The 19,812-nt window shown below is 50.0% G+C and overlaps 1 protein-coding gene across 1 annotated transcript in view; it reads left to right on the top strand.

Moving 5' to 3' along the window:
• The window catches only part of AGAP1 (ArfGAP with GTPase domain, ankyrin repeat and PH domain 1), a 370,769-nt gene that overhangs the window by 44,863 nt on the left and 306,094 nt on the right, over window positions 1–19,812 (top strand). Inside the window, exon 4 of the mRNA XM_081815292.1 lies at window positions 18,717–18,802. Coding sequence (XP_081671418.1) covers window positions 18,717–18,802 — 86 coding nt within the window. The remainder of the gene's footprint in view (window positions 1–18,716; window positions 18,803–19,812) is intronic.

Genomic DNA, 19,812 nt, shown 5'->3' with positions numbered 1-19,812 from the left:
TGTAGCTGGAAAGTGATCTTGGTTGTTGTCGAACGTGTTAATAACATCGACTGATTACATGTGCTTACTTCATTGAGAAGCTTTCCATTCAGGCTGTTCTGGAGTTGGAATGTACCGAAACATTGCCCAGGTTTGTGGAGAGCGTCGGAGCCATGGAATCCCGTCCCATGCGTGCAGGCGGCCGATGAAGCCGATCATAGCTCAGCCCCACCCGCGACTACTTGCAGAGACAGAGGGTCAGGTTAGGGGGCAGCGAGCTGATGACGGGCGTCTCCAGCGCCATGCTGGGGGAGTGCACATCCAGTGAGCTGTGGGGCTCTCTGCTTGTAACTCGTCCTCCTTTCCTCCTACACCTGCTGGAGAGACCGGCTGCCCCCAGCTGCACATGGCAGTGACTTCAGGCTCCGGCTCGCTGCTGCTGGTGGCCGTGAGATCGGCCAGTGCACACGGTTTGCTGGAGCTCTCCTGCCCTCACAGGGTTGTTCCTTGATTTCCTTAACGTGTAAATGTCCCTTAGCGCCACTCTGACCTGCCGCGGGATCTTCACGTTGCTGGCCGTTTACGGTGGGGAAGGCCTTCTGTTTTCAGGAGAGTTCTCTCTGTCGGAAACTGGCGCGGGATGATCCGGACTTTTGCTGGAATGTACTTTTCATCAGATGGATTGTAGCTGGGTCTCCGAGGAGAACAGCTGTTGTGTTTGAACCGGGTGATACGTTCTCACAGATTTTCTTATAGCAAAGAGAGTTGACAAACACGATTTCAGTAGTTTTAATTTAACTGTGTTTCACACAGTTTAAATGAGGGATTGATTTCAATATTATGTGTGTTTTTTAATGAGTAAATTAGCAATGCAAAAGTGGGTAACTCAGCGGGAAACAAGTGATCCCATCAAAGTCATCCAGGGAGTGAAATTTTTGTGCAGGCAAATATCCATTTAGTCGTGTGCGTGCATGTGTGCGTGTCTGAGTCCTAGGGTCATCATAACAAATGGCCGCAAACTGCGTGGCTTCACTCCCCAGAGCCTTACTGTCCCCGTGCTGGAGACCCGAAGTCCGAGATGACGGTGTTGACGGGGTTGGTTCTTCCTGGAGGCTCTGAGCACGGGTCTGTCCCGAGCCTCTGTCCCCATGCAGTGTTCTTCCAGGGGCTTCGTTTCCGTGTCCAGATCGCACTCTTCTCGGGGATGGCAGGCCCTGGACTTAGGGCCCACCCTGCTCTTGTCTGGCTTCATGTTCGTCACGTCTGCGAAGACCCTGTGTCCAGATGAGGTCACGTCACGGGTTTTAGGGGCTGGGACTCAAACATCTGTGTCACGGGAGGGAATCCCCACACCAGCGACCCTCCGTGTGTTTCGCACACGTGGTGTTCCGGCGGGAGCTGCACGGAGCACGGTTGTCCTGTTCCCCGTGGGGGCGGGAGGGACATGAGCTGCCCCCGCTCTCCCTGGAGGTGCTCACTGCTGGTGTCCGGGAGCTTCACACAGAGGAGAGGAGCTTGTCTGTGACCTTCACACCTCTGATGGGGATTTCATAGCTGTCACTCACTCCGCGTAAAGACAAGCAGGTGAAAATGATTCCTTTGTGATCTGTACCCTGTTGATGGTGCTAATTAGAATTGTGAATGGTATTTCAGGCATGTAATCTGAGCGTCCACCTCACGTGCGTGCTTAATATCCACTGTGCACTGCACCTTCCCCACCACAGACCCCACGGGACCGCCGCTCGGGTTTTCACTCTCTCCCCTCAAAATTAAGAAAAAGAGAAAGGAAAGGAGACTCGGCTGTTTGGTGTCCGTAGGGACTTGACAGACACCTGCCCCGAGCTGCTGTACCCCTCGAGGACTGGGAGGTTGTGGACTGTGGTGTCCTCGAGGGACTTGGAGCTTTAGAAACGGGGCCATTGCTCTGACACCTCGTCTCTGTGACATCCCCGCGTTACTCCTCTTCTCTCTTGTGCCGTGGGCCCAGCTGAACTGTGCGGACGTTCGTGCGGAAGGATCTGGAGCCTGCAGAAGCTCCCACCCAGGAGCTGCCATGTTGGTGGTGCAGGACATGGGCTCTCCAAGACGAGACTCAGCTGTCCTGTGGATCGAGTGGAAGATTTTAAGGTCGGTAGAGACAAGCTTAAGAATGTCCATGGACCCTCCCTCCTGTGATTATAAAATTAACTGCTCTTAGCTACTTTTTCATGGAACCGTGGGAACCAAAACGGGGTGAAAGGTGCCAGGGTGCCCAGGTCCTGGCTGCCGCTGCCCCGTGTGGCTGGAGAGTTCTGTGGTCACCGCTCCTGGCAGGAGCCAGTGCCTGCTGTCCCCCCCGCTCCCCCATCCCGTTCTTGCCCTCAGCGCTCTGCCAGGAGCAGTTTCCCAGCAGATGTGTCTGTCTCAGGGCAGGAGATACGTTCTCAGGAGCACAAGGATCTGAAATATTTTTTTAATGAATGTTTGCTTAGTTGCTTAGAAACAAACCATGTGGTAAACACTTAGCCATATTTTCTGGGACACATGAAATGCATTTAAGCTGTCAGCCCCTGAAACCCTTTCCAAATCAAATAAACTTAAAAAAATTTTTGTAAGCTACCACTGCTCAACAGATGTTTGGGCTTATTTCTAAACACGTCCTCTTGTGCTGTTTAAAGTCCCAATGAAAAAAATCTGTAAACTCTAATAAAAATTGAGTAGTTTTGAAATCCAGCCATTTAAATGTTTTAACATAATTTTGCCATGTTACTTGTAACTGAGTGATTATGAGTACATGATAATTTTTTAATGAGGATTATCTGTAAACCTTGAGATTACGAGCAGCCTGCTGGTAGGTTGGTTTAATAGGTCAGGCACAAGGCAGGTCTTTTTCACATTCTCGAATCATTCTAAACCCGCCTCTGGCCATGGAAATATCACTGACCTCTCGCTTTCTTCCACCTCCTCTTAACTCTGTCCCCTCACACGGAAGCCATGCTGAGGGCCAGGTGATGCTGTCCAGAATAGAAGAGGGATCCCGAAATTATCCCTAGAGCCACAAAGAAACCATAAAAGAGAAGCACGTTCTACTTTGTTTTGAACAAGAAAAAGAAGGCTGTAAAATAAGAATGAGGAGGTCGTCATGTTTTTGGCATTGACAGCGCTGGCAGGACAAAATGTGTTTTCGAGTTGGTCGTTTGGAACTCAGAACACATCTTCCCATGTTGTTATAATTAAGTCGACAAGAAATTGAGTGCATCCTGAGAGCCGGGCACCTTCCAGAGAGAAGAGCCTTCTGTTGAGATAACTCTAATGCAAGGCATTACACCTGGCTGAAGGAGACTCTCTGAGCACTCAGAGGAGGGCCTGATGGCTTCTGCTGGGAAGAGCTCCAGGCTCCCCCTGCAGCCCACGAGTGCTCACTTAGGCCACGTGATGCGGAGCCCCCAAATAGCACAGTGCACGCTGTTGACACAGCTGGGGCTTTCCCGAGACCTCTCAGGACATCACATGTTGCTACAAAACCATTTCTTTACTAGGAAAAAGGAGATGAGCATCCAGAAAGTTTCACCTTTGCAATTACAGATCATTTTTTCCTAGTGAAATCTTAATACCAAAGGTGTTTTTTAGAGCTTTAAATGCATGACTTCTGTATTGCAGATGAAAAAGTAGTCATTGGATCCCTCAAAGCTGAGCCCCCCCTGGGGTGAAAGCTCCCACCCTGGTCCGTTGCTACGTCTGTCCCTGCCTCTGGCCTTGATTCTGCCATCTTGCTGGCAGCTGGCTCCCTTCCCAGGCAATCTGAATGGCAGCAGAACTGTCCACCACTGGCCCAGGCAGTGGCATGCTCTCATTTGGAAACCACAGGGTGCACATTCATTGTATCAGCCTAGACCCTACATGGTCACCTTCAAGGAGCTTGCATAGAAGAGCAGGGATTTATTAACTCGTGTACTGGGAGCAGCTAAGGGGACGGATTTCGCTCTAGAAAACCCTACTGATCCATGTAAGGTCATGAGGAATGGTCTGTCCCACTTCTTGCCCCGGTGGGCTTCGTGCTCAGCTAGATCTCCCCAGTTGGTGGCAGGCGTTTCATTGGTGGCCTCATGACCGTGTGATCCTTAGTGTTCCCAGGAGATGGGGAGGAGAGTTGGCTGTTTTGTCTCAGTAGCTCCAGCAGAAGATCTGACACCCCTCTGGTTGCCTGGCTGGAGTCCCATGCTCTTCTGTATGGTCACCAACGGGGGCTTATAATGCAGAGCTCTTCTCTGACTCACAGATCTGCTGTCTGGCTTTGTGCCATGAGGACCTGCCCTGGCAGGTGCCCTGGGCACTGTTTGAACTCACCCCATGCTACCGCTGCCAAATCTGACTTCTCCGAGCCCACTTTGGCCGTGGACCTCAGGCTTTTCAGGCATTTTCTCCTGCTTGATTTTCAAGGGCAGCAAACTTTGGAATGTTTACGCATTTGTTTGGATCTTAAGGTATCAGCCCACAAAGCTGTTTTTCTGCATCCCCCTCCCCACTATTGTCTTAACTCGGCACCCCTCCCTCCCCCTCAGTCTGTTTTACTGGTCCTAGGAAGTGGGAGACATCAGATGCTTGTAACCATGCCTTCGCTGAGGTGGTCTGACCACCGGGGTTGAGAGGTTTTCTGTGGAAGGCAGCACAGAAAAGGAGAAATACTGAGCTGAGGCCAGCCTTGGGGTGAAGAGAGGGTGAGGGGCACGCTATGTCTGGTGCAGAGAGGAGGCTGCGGGGGTTAGGAGAAGCTCCCTGCGTGGCTGTGGGTCAGGGTGGAGAGACTGACATTCCAGAGGAGGCTGGGTATTAGTTTGAATGGATGGAGCTCACATTTCAGTTATGGCTGATGAGAGATGGAGCGGTCGACATTGTCTGAAGAAAGTGTTACATCCTGTGAGACCATGCTCGCTTGACCTTAGAACTCCCAAGTGCGAGCTCCCCTTAGGGGTCATGCCCAGCTCCAAGGACCAGGACATGGTGATGAGGGAGGTAAAAGTCAGCGGCAGTGAAGTAGGCCAAGTGCCAAAACTACGTGGGAGAATCTGGGTAAAGTGAGAGTGTCCTTGCATGCCCCTCCAGGTCATGTGACCGTGCAGGAGTCTGGTGCCTTCAGCTGGAGGGCGGGGCATCCGCAGGAACCAGCCACACACGGTGAGGATGATGGCTCGATTGTGTGTGTGCGCGTGTGCGCATGCTTGCACGCACACACACACACACACGTGTGCACGCATGTAGAGCTACCAGTGATCTACTGCAGGTGACAGTTTCATATGGTCCAAATGAATTCTTTGATGACTGAGCCAGGCCAGAAGTGGAAACCAGAGTCAGCTTCAGTGTCATGTTTTGTACATCCTGGGCGGCTTCCTGGAGGCAGCGTGTTGGGAGACTCTGAGGCAGGATCTAGTGCCGGCGTGATGAGTGGGCGGCAGCTGCCCTGGGTCTGAAGGTGGCTTGCGTTCTGTTCACGCGAACCCCGAGGAGCAGCGTGCGTGGCTGGCATTTGTTACCCTTTCCCGAGCCCCGTTTTTTCAAAACTGTTTTGCTTATTTTAAAAAATATCATCAGAGACAAAAGAAGAAAACAGCACTTGCTCTTTGGGGGCCGCTCCAGTAGTGGATGGAGTGGAGCTGGGGACTTGGCGCACAGACCGTCCTGCAGTACTCTTGCCTCTGTGCTCCAGGGGGCGGGGAGCGGGTTCAGGCCGAACGAAGAGAAGAGGCTTGGCGCCCGGACCCGTGTGGGGGTTTGGGGAAGAACTGTCCGGACCCAAGTGCCCGGTAACCGTGTAGCCTGGCAGGGGGTCAGGCCGGTTGCTCTGTGCGTCTTCCCTTGCAACCCAGGGAAGAAAGAGGCCCCCTGGGCGGGGAGGATGGCTAATGTAGACACATGATGGGAGTCGGCGGTCTGGCCTCTGACAGGCCATTACAGGAGCCTGGCTTTGGAGAGGGATGTGGGGACAAGGGGGAGGAGTCCTCGGACAACCTCTGGAGGTTGGAACGGATTCCATCCCGATGGAAGGAACTGCAGGAACCCGTTGACCTCTGAGTCCTCTGCAGCCCCGTCAGGAGTGCTGGCTGCGCGTCAGTTCTGAGAAGCACCGGCCGCAGGGTGTGTTTGTGCTGTCCGGGGCCTGTGCCCTGGTGTGCTCTCCAGCTTGGGCAGGCACCCGCTGTGCGCCATGGACCGATGCGAGCTGATCTTATTCCAGAATGTTCCAGATGCAGGAGCTTCCTGGGCCTTGTGCAGGGCCAGGTTCAGCTGGAGAGGCAGTGACCCCCCCAGCCGCGAGGACACCCCAGTGCTTGGCAGGTTCAGTGCTCTCCGACTCACACTCCGCACTAGCCTCAGGTGTTCTCACAGACCAGAGCTCCCGCCAGGATGGGGACACAGGCCTGGAGACAAAACCTGGATCCCTTCCATTAAAACAAATACACTGTTTCCATAAGACTGGAACAGTTAGAGCGAGTCTCCAGAGAGAAGGTGGAAAACAGCCATCTGAACCGAGTGCAGGCATCGGCATGAGAAATGTCAAAGGGGAGACAGGCTCTGGCCGTGCTCGCCCCGCCTGGGCTGGGGCTGCCCATGAGCTGGAAGGGGCACTGCATTTTTAAACATTTGTAAAAATAAATAAACCAATAAACAGCAACCCAGCAGAAGAGAATACGGCCCACAATGCCTAAACTATTTATTATCTGGCCCTTTAGTGACAATTTGCGGACCTCTATGCTCAGTGTGTAGAAACATCAGCTCGTTAAAATATGTAGGATTTCTCGGTTTCTCCATAGGGTTGGATCTAACTAACAGTGAGCAGCCTTTTTTAATTTCTGGAAGCATATACCTGCTTATATTCAGGGAGTAGTGAGTGGGTAGTTATTTATTTATTTATTTATTTATTTATTTATTTATTTGAGAGTGTGAGTGAGAGCGAGTTGGGGCAGAGCAGCAGAGGGAGAGAGAGAATCTCAAGCACACTCCATGCTCAGCATGGAGCCCGACGTGGGGCTCGATCCCATGACCCCGAGATCGTGACCTAGGCTCAACTCAAGAGTTGGATGCTTAACCCAACTGAGCTACCCAGGTGCCCCGTGAGTGAGCAATGGTGAAAGCCATTACTTTTCCATATTTGATTCTAGGATTGTGTATTTAAAAATAGAGTTTATGAGACAGGTTATTTTTTTAATGGAAAGTTATTTTCATATGGATCACACTAGTGGAGAACTAAGAGACCATTTGCCAGCGTGCTAGTAGCCGAATAACCCAGCATCCAGCTTCTGTTTGGTGCTTGCTGACGCACTCCCGCTCCCCCCCTCTGATGCTCTGGCCCTCAACACCAGTGCTAGGCCACACGGAGGCCCCACTGTGAGAGGCCTGGGTGGTCAGCATGACACCTGCAGCGTGAGGCGAGGGCAGGCAGGTGGGAAGCCCTTCGCAAGCAGAGGTGTCTTTCCAGACGGCGTTCAATGGTCAAGGAAGCCTTGTTTAAATATTCTGGGTGAGGAGCTAGGTTCTTGCGCCCCAATTTGCAAAACTCTTTGTAAGTTTACCTTTTTTTTGGTGCTTAAAATAAATGTGCAGAATATTAAAAATAAAACAACTATAAGTATATTTCCCCCCAAAGAAACAAATGTCTAGGACTAAATACATTGCATTAAGTTCACCACACAAGCCATTTCAGGGACCGCAGTAGATGCTGGAATGTTCAAGTACAACCACAGTGGTGGGCTTTGGAACATTTTCAATAAACAGTTTACTATTCGGTCATAAATCAGATTTTACTGAGCGGGGGCCATCATTATGTAGGACTGTTTTCTCTAGAATGCACATTCAGGACCGCACCCCCCCAACCTCCTGCCCCACCTACTCAGTGGGTTCTGGGGGCAGGGTCTGCACCTGCTCATGGACCCCCTTGGGCAAGACTCATACCCAGCAGCACTCTTGCCTGCTGCTGTAAGAACCGAACGGTGTCACCGGAGTGCAGATCAGATCCATTCTGTCCCTTTGCTTGTGTGGAGGCCTGGCTGGAGCTTAGGAACAACGTCAGGCTTACGCAAGCATGGAGAAGCTGGTAGCGGAGACTTGGAGAATCTATTCTGTGGAGCAGTTTAAGAAGCACTGTTGAAGACTTGCTATTTCATGAGCTGTTTTGACTTGTTCTCCTGGATCTTCCAGAATGTGTGGAATTAGGACCAAGTATTAGGCAAAGTCCTGCTGTCCGGTTGGTCCTGGGTGCACTCCCGTATCACTGCGTTTGCAGGTTGAGACTCTCCAAGTGTGAGTTTGCATTTGGAAATCGCTAAGTTGTCATTGTGACGTCGCAACTACTAGCTGATTTCTGCCAGGCGCTTGTGACATGTAAGGACTCGACAGGGAGCTGACGTGGGCTGGCCTCCTGTCCCCTCACCTTGCCCACTTGAGTCAGGTGCTCTGATTACCTGAGTTTTCACATGAGGAAATGAAGGCACCAGGAGGAACGGGCACCACTCGAGGTGTGAGCCCAGGGTTGACCTTGGCAGGTGTGAGCCCGGGGTTGACCTTGGTGGGCGGCGTTGCGTCTGTTCCCCTTCGCTGCTGCCTGGAAGTACCACCACCCAGCATCACAACTTGACAGACCATCAGCTGGGCTCCGGGCACTTGGAAGGACCTTGGGCCACCATGTAGCCTCAGGGCTGGGCTCTGCCGTGCACTGCAGGGGGCTTGACCCCTGGAACAGCTGCCAAGTTATTGGGGAAAATACTGAGTTCTGTGGAGGAGTGTAAGTGAGCTTTGGGGCTTTGGGTTCTAGCTTCCCAAAACAGCATTGCAGGAAAATCCTGAGCGTGTGGAACCAGGGCAGACCCAGCAGGTCTGGGGGCTGGAGGAAGCTTTGGCTCATGATCCCAGAGGTGGGCCCCACTGTGAGAGGCCTGGGTGGTCAGCATGACACCTGCAGCGTGAGGCGAGGGCAGGCAGGTGGGAAGCCCTTCGCAAGCAGAGGTCTCTTTCCAGACGGCGTTCCCCTTATTTCAGGGTGGAGTCCTGGACACCTTTGGGCTCTACGGCCTCCCAGCCTGCCTTCTGGAGTTGATGACAATGCAGAGCATATGTTATTCTTTGCAGTAGCTGAGCTTCTGCAGCTCTAATTACAGACAACTTTTGGGGGGATAATAGTATTTGACAGCAATTTTAGATAATGTTTTTTGGGGGGGTGGGGGAAACTCATAAAACTTAATGAGAGTGATATTGGGTCTGTCACTGATGTTGAAAATTGGAGCTTGGCCTGGATAAACCAAGCTACACACCTGCACAGAGTTGCTGTGTTTATTTTAGTCTTAAAAAGAGATGATTTGGAGGAGAGAACTCTCAATAGGTTTTATGTATTAAACTACTGGTTTGCATATTCCTCAAAGCTCTTGGAAGCTAAGATGTGAAGAAACAGTCACTGTTGAGCAACAAACCACTGCCTCCGACATTTCGTTTTCCAGCTTCTGTCTGAGCAGCGATACCATCCGGCCATCACAGTGCTCTCCACAGGTCATACTTGCTGCTCTGGACAGGCAGCCGTGAAGCCCTTCTTGGGAACACAAAGGGCCTGAGGCTCTCGGGTTCCAGTGGTATGGCCACCTTTCCGTCCACCTGGTTTGGGTTTTGTTGGCTTGATGTCAAGAAAGCCTGAGCTGCACGAGTGACCCTTTAAAAAAATATGTATCAACCTGTTTGCTATTTCAAGGTACCCGGCCACTAAATAGATCCACAAGTATGGATGTAAAAAGAAAGGCTGGACTTTCATAATGCCCGTGTTAAATTAATGAAAGCAGCTGCTCTCCTCCCGTGGAATTGTTCAGATAGGGTCCCCCCGAGTCATGGTAAGCACTAAACGCACCATGACACATCCACGAGTCAGCAGGGGAACTAGTTATTGCTCCACTGACTGACATCACACAGAAAGCTGTCCCCACACGCGTGCCCGGCTTGTCGGCCGTGAGAATATGGGACACGTCCCATAGCAAGGTGCTTGTCTGGATAGATTTCAGGTGCAGACACTTGCAGGACAAGGATTTTAAAAGGCCAGGTTTAAAGCTGCCACTCTGATAACATTCCAAAAGGTGGGTTTCTGCGTTTATGTAGGAGTTTACCCGACACGGCCACATCCACGCGTTCTTGGTCTCATTCGGTGCATCACATACTCGGTTCATTGTTAACTATGAGTCACTCCCAAAACCAGTTATCCGTATTTTAAAATGCTTTAATCAACCATTTTTTAAAATTTTTTTAAAATTAACGTATAGTGTAGTATTTGTTTCAGGGGTACAGGTCTGTGATTCATCAGTCTTACACAAAAATCAACCATTTTTAAAAGTCTTGAAGCCTCGCTGGAGAAAAGTTCTTTTGAGTAGCTTCGAAACCCTGCTGCTTGATAAGAAACCCCACCTTTGCTGGCAGGAGCAGTTTCCACCAACGCCTCTCTTTTCTCTTCTTTAAAGTGATGTTAAGAATCTGTGTCATTTTTCCTGGAACATTGTGCGGTCTTTTGATCTGCAGATCTCTCTTTATTTCTGGAAAATTCCTTTGTATTTTATCTCTCAAGAGTCTTGTAGTTCTTTTGGGGAGTTTGTTGTCAGCGACCCCATTTACCCTTCTGTCAGGTTGGTCTTTCATCCTGTCCGATAACTTCTGCCTCGGGTTTATCTCCATCTTTCTAATCTCACCAGCTGTTTATTTCAAGCTGTCCCTCTGTGTCAGACTCTCAGCTTGGAGCACTGTCTCTTCTGTACCTTGTTTTACAAATTTTACTCATTTGTTCCAAAATGTCGCTTTGGTTCTCCTTTCTAGGGATTTCCACTTCATCTCCTATTTGAGATTCTCATCCCTGGCATTCTTGTTGTTTGGAGAGCCTGTTCTTAAATTGCGTTAGAAAGGGAAGCGATTGTAAGGGATTTCCTTGTGCTTTTTGAGTTTTGTTTTCTTCTCTGTTGGCTCCTGTGTTTTGCATGCTCCTTTCCTCCTTCCTCTCTCCCTCCCTGCCTCCTCCTGTAGCTTCGGTGCATGGTGTCCTTACCATTTCTCCATACCGTACCTCCTCTTTGGGCATCTACCCACACCTTGTCTCTGCCGAGACTGGGGCTGTCCTGACTCTGCTCTGGGGTCCCTGCAGGGTCAGCCACCGACATTGGCTGGGGCCACTGAGAACGCTCCTCTTGCTCGTCCCAAGTCAGGTACGGGGTGTGGAGCACCCCCTGCCATCTGGTTTCCTGTGGTAGGTGATAACCCCAGTCTTGAGTATCCTGGAGCAGAGGGCTGGACTGCTCTGCTTGCATTGCCGTTCTCCAGACCTCACTCATGCATGCAGATCCCCTGCGGGGAAGTGCTTGGGCCACAGGACCTGAGGCTGGATGTTATTTTCCTGGAGAATTACAGTATAAATGCATCATCATGCCCTACCCATCCCTCTCCTCCGCCCTCTGAGGGAACCGCCCCCAAACCACAGGGATCTGCTCTTTGTCACAGGCTCGGGCTCTGCTTTTCCTGTGACTTTACAAATGTCCAAGTATGGGGTTCCCTTCACTTATGGGGGGTTGGAATACATATTGTCATTCCCCAGCACCCTCTCCCCCCACATTCTGGCATTTTCTTTGCCTCCAGAGGGTCGAGGATAAGGCTGTCCTGCCTCTCTACCATTTTCCATTTTTCCCTCCGCCCTTTGGGGGCTGTTAACCCCAGGGAGGGGGGTGCGATTAGGGGCCCTGCCCAGTCTTGGGTCTTCTTCTTAACCAGAGGTCACTGTTTTTGAGGTTTTAGTCTGTGAAGCTTCACCCCTTTTCTCAGTGGATGATGAATTTTCTTTCTCCTGCTGTTTACTTCCCCCCCTTTGTTTTATTAGGAATAAAGGAAAGGAAATTCAATTATAGTGAAGTTCAAATCTGCCATCTTAACCTGGAACTTTGACTTCTCTATCTTCCTTTGTTATTTTACTTAGATCTGGGTGAAGTGAACTCATTAGGGACCACAGGCTGCCTGAGGAAATTACATGTTGAACCTTCATCTTACCCGAGTCGTAACCCTGAGTGCTTCACCCATGGAAGCACTTAGTGGTCATGCACATTAATCCTCACTGCTGGTACATTTTTATAGTTGTTACTGTTTTGGTTTTTTTTTTTTTTAAACAACGTAAGTTTAAAAAAAAAAATTGGCAGAGGAAATGAAATCTGACTCTGTTAAGTTTTGTAAACTAATACATTACCGATGAGACTTTTTTCCCAGTGAAAAAATAATATGTGGTCCAAAATTCCTTTTAAATGTCACAATACAAAACTTCTCCAAAACCTCCTTATTAATAAGTTACTGACTTTGGTATTTTCGTCAGATTTAAAAGGGCAAAATTCAAAAGTTTCTGCCACATTCACGATTAATTTTTTTGTATTTTCCTAGGGAGAAATGAATTCATAGTCTTTTTCAGTGTATCCCTCTCATTCCACTTGTCTTAAATAATTAGGAAACAGTAACATTTACAGATACTCTGTTTTATCTTGGGGTTGTATGGAGAAGAACATTTTAGGCAAATGTTAAAAAGGTCTTCATGGCCAAGAATGTCTGCGCAGGGAGCGTAGGAGACCCAGTCCCTGATGTATGTCCTCGCTGAGCCACGGTTCTTGATCGCTGATGGGTCCCGAGGCCAGCTTGCCCCCACGGGAAGCACTGAGCCCAGCCACAGCTTCATCAGATGCTAGGATGATGCCCCTCCCCTCTTATGGAAAAGGGAAATAATATGCTGTACAAATGCAAATTGAAACTCACAAATAATTTTCATCCTTTGCCAAAGCATGAAAAAGTAAAGATGAAAATCCACAGTTTAAAAAAAAAAAGGAAACAACGTGATAAGCAGGTTTCTTTTCTTTTTAGTGATGATTTTGGAGCTGTGAGCAGAGCAAGAAAGAGGCTGGCCCCCTGTGTTCTCGATCGGCCCCATGGGTGCTGGGAACTTCCATGAAGGCTGCGAGGCTCATTTGTGGACAGGGCGGTGTCATTTGGCCCCTGTCCCAGCAGAATCCCCTGCCAGAGAGAGGAGGACAGGGGTCTGTGGGCACATCTGGGTTTGGGTCTCCTTCCGGCGGCGTGCTGGTGTGGGGGGTCTCGGTCAGCATCTGACCTTCCTTTCCTCCCCAGGAGATGGGGATGTCGGTAACGATGTTCACTTCACCAGGTGTCCTGAGCAACAGCAGAGAGCATGTGGGAAGGAAAACGCTTCGTGGACTCTCGAGTGTTCTAGGTCTCTGTTATTAGCATCACTTTCTCTTGTTCAGAGAACTGTTAACGATACATTAATAGCTTTCAGTCCAATTAGCCGAAGTGATAGAAACAGAAATGTCAAACATCTGTTCCTCCCAGTGTTCACTCCCAAGAAAGCTTTTTTTAATAGGAAAATTCACTGTGCTCTTTTTCCCCCTTAAAGCAGAATGACAACACAGATGAGCGCTTACACCTCTGTGTGGGGCTCGCCCTCCAAGGAGGATCGAGCCCGCTGACTGTGAGCTAAATATGAGAAGGAACCCAGTTGTTTTACTTACTCCAGCATCCCAAATTTAAACTGGTTCCCAGGAATGAGGCCAGGACTCAGGAGAGTAACCTCGAAACCTTTAGAGTGTTTTATTACAGTTGGATGGTAAGAGATGTTCTCAAGTCTTTCTGAAAGATGTTTAGAAACCAGAATGGCTGTGTCCTTCCCGGTGTGCCGTTCACAACACCTGCACTTCAGCATCCTTGTTCTCGGTAGGAGCATCCAGGTTCGCCTCTTAACCGTTTCTTACCCGGAGAAATGAAGACCTTGACTCCCTTCAGAATGAAAGCTCAAGGGCACACAAAGGTCAACAGGGAAGTTTTCTGGGAAGCCTGAAAACTTGCCTTTGGGTGAACCAGAAATTGCACGTGAGGCTGAGTTTAGGCAAGTGGGGCAGCCCATCTGTCTGTTTTCTGAATGCTGAGCGTGGTGCTCTTCCCCTCTGCTGGCCTCACCGCATCTTTGGAAGGAATAGACGTAAGGAAAGAGGGACATCTGTTTTCCGTTCCCACAGGGATGTCATCCCAGGTTCGGGGCCCTGGTGCTGGGGTCGAGCCAGCGGGCCAGCAGCCACGTGTGGGCTCCGTGGCCCCGGGGTCTGCACACCCCTGCTTGCCGTGCCCACCACACACCTGTACACAGGTTTGCTGGGCCAACCCATGCTGACTGTTTCCAAGATGAGGTCAGGTTTGGGGACACTCTAGAAGTAAAATCATCCCAGAAGTAATTTAATATTATGTAATAATATTTGGCTGAGAATGTTGAACGCCATTCACGTAACAAGTTTACAGTGTTGGCCACGGGGAAGGCTGGGCATTGCGTGTTAGGAACACAAAGCTGGGCAGAATAGAGCTGCAGGAAGATAATTGGAAATTGGATTATAAAATCGGCATCAAAAAACCCTACATGAAAAGTGCAGTTGGATGCAGAGTTTGGTGGTGTCCTCTTAAATTTAAGGTAGGCAAAGATCTAATGCTTGGGATGGGCCAGGGTGTTTGCATTGAAGTAACAAGAGCTATGGCTCCCACTGAAGCCAGAGCAGCTCAGTTCCTCACAGGCTGTCCTCCCGAGGCTCTCCCCTTTGTGTTTCTAAACTGTAGAAAACGAGTTTTAAAGTCTTATTTTATTTACGTGCCAGACCACGTTTCTCCCAGTACCTGGTGGCCACATTCCAGGGGAGCCTGACAGTGGTCAGTAGGAGTTTATTTATATATAACATTTATTACTCATGTTCTTTCTTCTCACACCCTGGGTACTTCAGCACCTGGCTGAATTTTACCTAATTATTAAATCTTTGGGCTCACGGCAAATGCATAAGAGTATTTAATTTTTTTCCTGATGTATGTATAGTACCAGAAAAATCACGTAAGCCAATTACAGGTGTCTAGTATTTGTAATTTTAAGATATTGAAAAGATATGCTAATTATATACCTTGAGGGGAAACATAAAGTGATTTTAGAATTGGGAGGGACCTTTAGAGGTGGAAGAAAGGATCACCCCTCCTTTTAGAGATGATGTAAATTAGGTGAGTCCTTTGCTGAGGTTACAAAGCTGGAGATTGTAAAGGAACAAAAAGAGAGGTCCTTGCAAACCTTTCTTAACTTAAATACTGTGATTGAACTATCTGCAAGCATAACTTGATAACAAGACTCCACAAACACACTTGAAAGGAAGAAAATGAAAGAAGGGATGTGAAATTCATCCAGCAAGGTCTGTGGGTAGGACATGCAAGGAGGAGGTGCTCAGCTCCAAGCCATTCCGTGCCTGGAGAGCTGGGTACTGACCCCTGCCCACCAGGCTCTTGCTCCCTGGGGAGGGAGAGGTCGGGGAGGGATGCTGGTAGTTTGGGAACTCAGGTGGCCCCAGGGACAGGCTCCGCTGCTCACCTCCTGCTTGGAGGCCACCCAGACTGGTGACAGGTGTGTGTGGCCGTTGTGCCCTCAGAGGCTAGTGCATCAGGGAGCTGCTGGGGGTGCAAGGCCAGGCAGTGGGGAGGCAGGGTCCCGGGGCGACGAAGAAGAGCGTGGCCTCAGGGTAGGAACTGTGGTGTGGTGTGGATCCTGCAGATTGTGGACTGCTGTGGGGGCAGGTCTGCGGCCGAGGGCAAGTGTGAGGCAGGCAGGAAACTCCTGGATGATTTCAACAAGTACAGACAGTCGGGATGGAGAGAATAAAGGGGGTTTTGAAATGTTCTAGGGATAACCTAGGTTGGGGGGAGAGAGAGAGAGAGAGAGAGAGACTGTGTGTGTGTGTGTGTGTGTGTGTGTGTGTGAGCTCACTCTAGGAGGATCATGAGGACAGAAACTAGGTATCAAAGGTTGTTAGTTTGCTCCGGCCACCAATTGGGGGCACTCCAAACAACCCAGATTGATTCTCCCACCATTCTGGAGGCCAGAAGTCCAAGGTCTTCAAGGTGTCGGTAGGGTTGATACCCCCTGAACCTGTGAGGGAGGATCTGTTCCAGGCCTGTCTCTGGGCTTCTCGTGGTTTGGGGGCATCTTTGGTGTTTCTTGGCTTATAAAGCTCCTGCATTCATCTTCACCAAAATTTCCCTAAGGACTCCAGTCACTGGGTAAGGGGCCCATCCTACCCTAGTATGAGGTCATGTTAACTAATCACATCTGCAGTGAATTTTTTTGCACATAAGATCCTATTCTGATGTACTGGGTGTTAGGATATGAATTTGGGGTTGGGGGACACAGTTCCACCCATAACAGAGGTAATGGTGGGACACTGCATGAAATTAACGTTGCTCTTTTAGGATGTGATAATTAGCAACCTAACAGATTGAGGAACGCTTAGAGATTATTGGGGTTTTTTAAATACCTGCAGGAACAGCAAGGCTTCCGTGCCCTCTTGAAGGCCCCAGAGCTCAGCCCTTTCCTCAGTTTCTCCTGAGCACAGGCAGGACTGTGTTGCTGAAAGGACATTTGCGAGGTGCTGCCTAGACCAGTCCCTGCCACCGGAGGGCCCAGCTGATGTGACACGTGAACTGCCTTGAAATCCTTTCACTTGGAGCACAAGTATTTTCCTGTGATGTGAGAGCTTTAAATTCTGCATCAGATCTGCTCCCGACAGACTTGATCTGAAGTGCTCTGGTCCCTTGGGCTGCTCTGTAGTGGCCGTCATCCTCATTCAGGCGCCAAGATCAACCCACCGGGAATCAGGGGGAAGATTTGTGAGCTTGTACACAAATTCCTGTGGCTTTTCCCTTGTCCCCCTCATTGTGACCCATCAGATCTCTACAAGCAAGATGTGAAGGAAAAGGTTTTTCTCAAAGTATAGATTTCCCATCTAACATTGTTATTTCATGAAAGGTTGAATTCGATTCTTTCTCACCAAGAGATAGCAGGTTTCCAGCAGCTCTTCTTTTTTTTAAAGGTTTTAAAAAATATAGAAATGATCCTGATTACTCTTGCAACTGTTGTAAGTTAGGTTTATTAAATGTTAAGTGTATCTTTTATAAAAGCAGGTGAAGCTCTTGGCAGAAATTTTGAATAACACTTGCCAGTGGTGCTGCCCTTTGGGTGGAATGGGGGCCAAATTTTACAGCTGGGGACACTGAGGTAGAGGGGTGAATAAGGACGGCGATGTCCCAGCGGTGGCGCGTGGCGGCCCTGAGAGCCGGCCCGGCGTCGTCGGCGTCTTGTGGCTGCGTCCCACTGGAGGCGCAGGGGCTCTGCTGGTGCCCGGGGTTTCCAGCTCATTTTATAATCACGGCAGCCCAGCGGGGAAAGGGTGCTGTGCTTTTCTACCTACACGGAGTCTGTGGTTCAGGGACCAGGAGTCATCTGCCAGTCTTCCTACGAGCGCAGGAAGTGGGCCCAGCTTGTCTGGATCCAGCGAGCAAACACGCCGTCACCTTCCCCCATCTGACCGTTCTCTGTGCTCTGCCCGCGGTCTTCAGTGCTGGCCGTGCAGGGGAGCAGAATGAGCGTTTATCTGTTTTGTTTGGATGTTGGAAAGTTGTCTTCGGTTTTTGTTATTGAGCAGACTTAACGTGTGTTTTGCGGGCCCAGGAAGGCGAGGAGAGCGTGCGTGCAGACGTGGGCCCGCTTTGAAAGGTTAGTTCGCTGGCTGGCCAGCCGCAGGGCACCTGGCAGCCGCCCATCCGGAGGGGACAGGGTGGCCCCGGGAGGCAGAGGGCACACACGCAGCCTCTGGAGCCAGCGTGGTTCTCCAGGGCGCGGTCATCCGGGGTTTAGGGAGTGTTTCTGGAAGGCGTCTGTGCCGAGGACTGAGAATGAGAGCAGGTGCTGATGCGTTCTTCCCTCAAAAACAATTCAGAATCCTGGTGAGGGTTAGCTGGAGTGGACTCAGAGCCCAGAATCTCGAAAGGTGCTTTGTCTTTGGAGATGCGGAGGGACGCGGAAGCGGACGTCCTTCCCGTGTCCGGGAGAGGCCTGGCAGTGTGGTCCGGGGCACCACGAGGAGACGCACGGGACAGTTGCGTGTCCCTCCCCAGCTGGGCATGTGCGGGGCCGAGATGAGAAGGGCCAGATCCCCCTTCCGAGAAATGACGGCGCCCCGGCAGGGTCCCTGGTGGTTTCTCGCTAACACAGCGTGCTCTCTAACCCCGTCACCAGCCAGCTGCCCTGCTCTGTCTCGACTTGTGCGGAGAAGCCATCCCGTAGTTCTGTCTAACACGTGTGTGGTAGTTCAGCATCCCCCCCGTACTCCGCGAATACGGAGACACCATTCCCATGATGTTCTGTGTTTTCCTTTCAAAACTGGGTTTCTCTTGAGGAGAATACGGTTCTCAGCTCTTGAATTTATCAAAACGTTGTAGACTCGGCACCTGTGGAACATGAAAAATTCGTTTCAGTTTTGCGAACCCAACAAGAGAATGATCATTTCAGTGCTGTGTTTCTGAACTCTGCATCAGCGTGCTCCCAGTGAGAGAGAATTCCTGAATTTACAAACAAAGTCTACGTTAAAATTCTTCCATTCTCAGCCATGGGTGACCCTGGCTTTGCCTGGGAGGCTGTGGACTCTAACCAGAAGTGAACATGGGTCCTTAAAGACAAATACTTAAAATCTGAGTTCAGGACTTTTAAAATCCAGTGGTTGCTGGTCCTAAATATTGAGAGTTGCCTCCAGGGTGACAGCCGAGGGTGTATTTTTCCACAAGCGAAGCCCACGTCTGTTTGCCCTCGTTACACCCCGTCTTTCCTCCGTAACAGGATGTTTTGTGTGTGGCAGGTGGCCGATTCAAGAAAGAGATTGTTGTTGATGGACAGAGCTACCTGCTGCTGATTAGAGATGAAGGGGGCCCCCCAGAGGCGCAGGTGAGTACTACAAGCAAAAAACGGTAAGCAGCTTCTCACCTTGGCTCCCTTGTTCAAGTTCTGGTTCAACAGGTGGCTCTAGAAATCAGTCAGGTGTGTGCAAGAAAGGTGACTAGAGGCCCTACGAACATGTTTTCTCTAATAAACTAATTCTGTTGCTCCTTCACATAAAATCCTAGGGGGAAGTTAGGTCTCCGTGGCTGGTTTTCACGTTTTTAAGATGGAAAGAACAACAGAACTTGCGCTGGTTTGTCGACTGTTGATGTGACATCTGGAAATGTCCACAGTCCTCTCCCGTTCCCTGTAAGCGGTTTATTCCCTAGAGCAGTGGGATGATTTAGAAAGTTGCTGGTCTGAAGTCTGGAAATCTGATGGGGGCCACCAGGCTGCTTGCCGGGCTTCTTGGCGCGAGTCAACCCCTACTGAAAACCAATGTGTGGCACAGTGTGGTTTCTTTGGAAGTTCCCTGAAGGCTGGGCATCCTGGAAATAAAAAAGCTTAGGTGTGGAAAACCTTTCTTTAGTTTACTTAATCTCCAGTTTATTATTTTATTTATGTCATAATTTACTAGCCAAGCACATATTACGTGGGTGAACACCTGCCCTGTGAGAGTCCGCTCATGTCATCCTCCAGAAGACCCTGGGGAGGATGCTCTTAGGAGTCCTGTCTTCACGGAGGACACTGATGCCATGACATCTTGCCCAAGGTTGGACGTGGTGGAGGGGCACAGACCCGGGTGCTTTGCCTGCCGATGGCACCAACCCGGGGATAGAACCAGGGCCCCCTCAGAGATCTCTGTCTTGGCTTCTGGCTGAGAGAACGTGTTTACTCAGTTCACTGAGGACCAGTCCTTTATTCTAGCCGTACTTTGTTCAGGAGCCTTACTTAGCCCAGAAGCGTACCCTAGTTAAAGATTTCTTCTGTGGGCGGGGATATCAGCACAGAGCCTTTCAAAATTATGGACAGGATTTTGTACAAAATTAGGCAGAGCATGCTTGAATATTCTTGGG

Source organism: Leptonychotes weddellii, chromosome 3, assembly GCF_054177405.1.
Source record: "Leptonychotes weddellii isolate Sample4059 chromosome 3, ASM5417740v2, whole genome shotgun sequence".
Lineage (NCBI taxonomy): Eukaryota > Metazoa > Chordata > Mammalia > Carnivora > Phocidae > Leptonychotes > Leptonychotes weddellii.
Note: the sequence above shows the minus strand (reverse complement) of the source record. Positions and strands in the feature narration are given on the sequence as shown.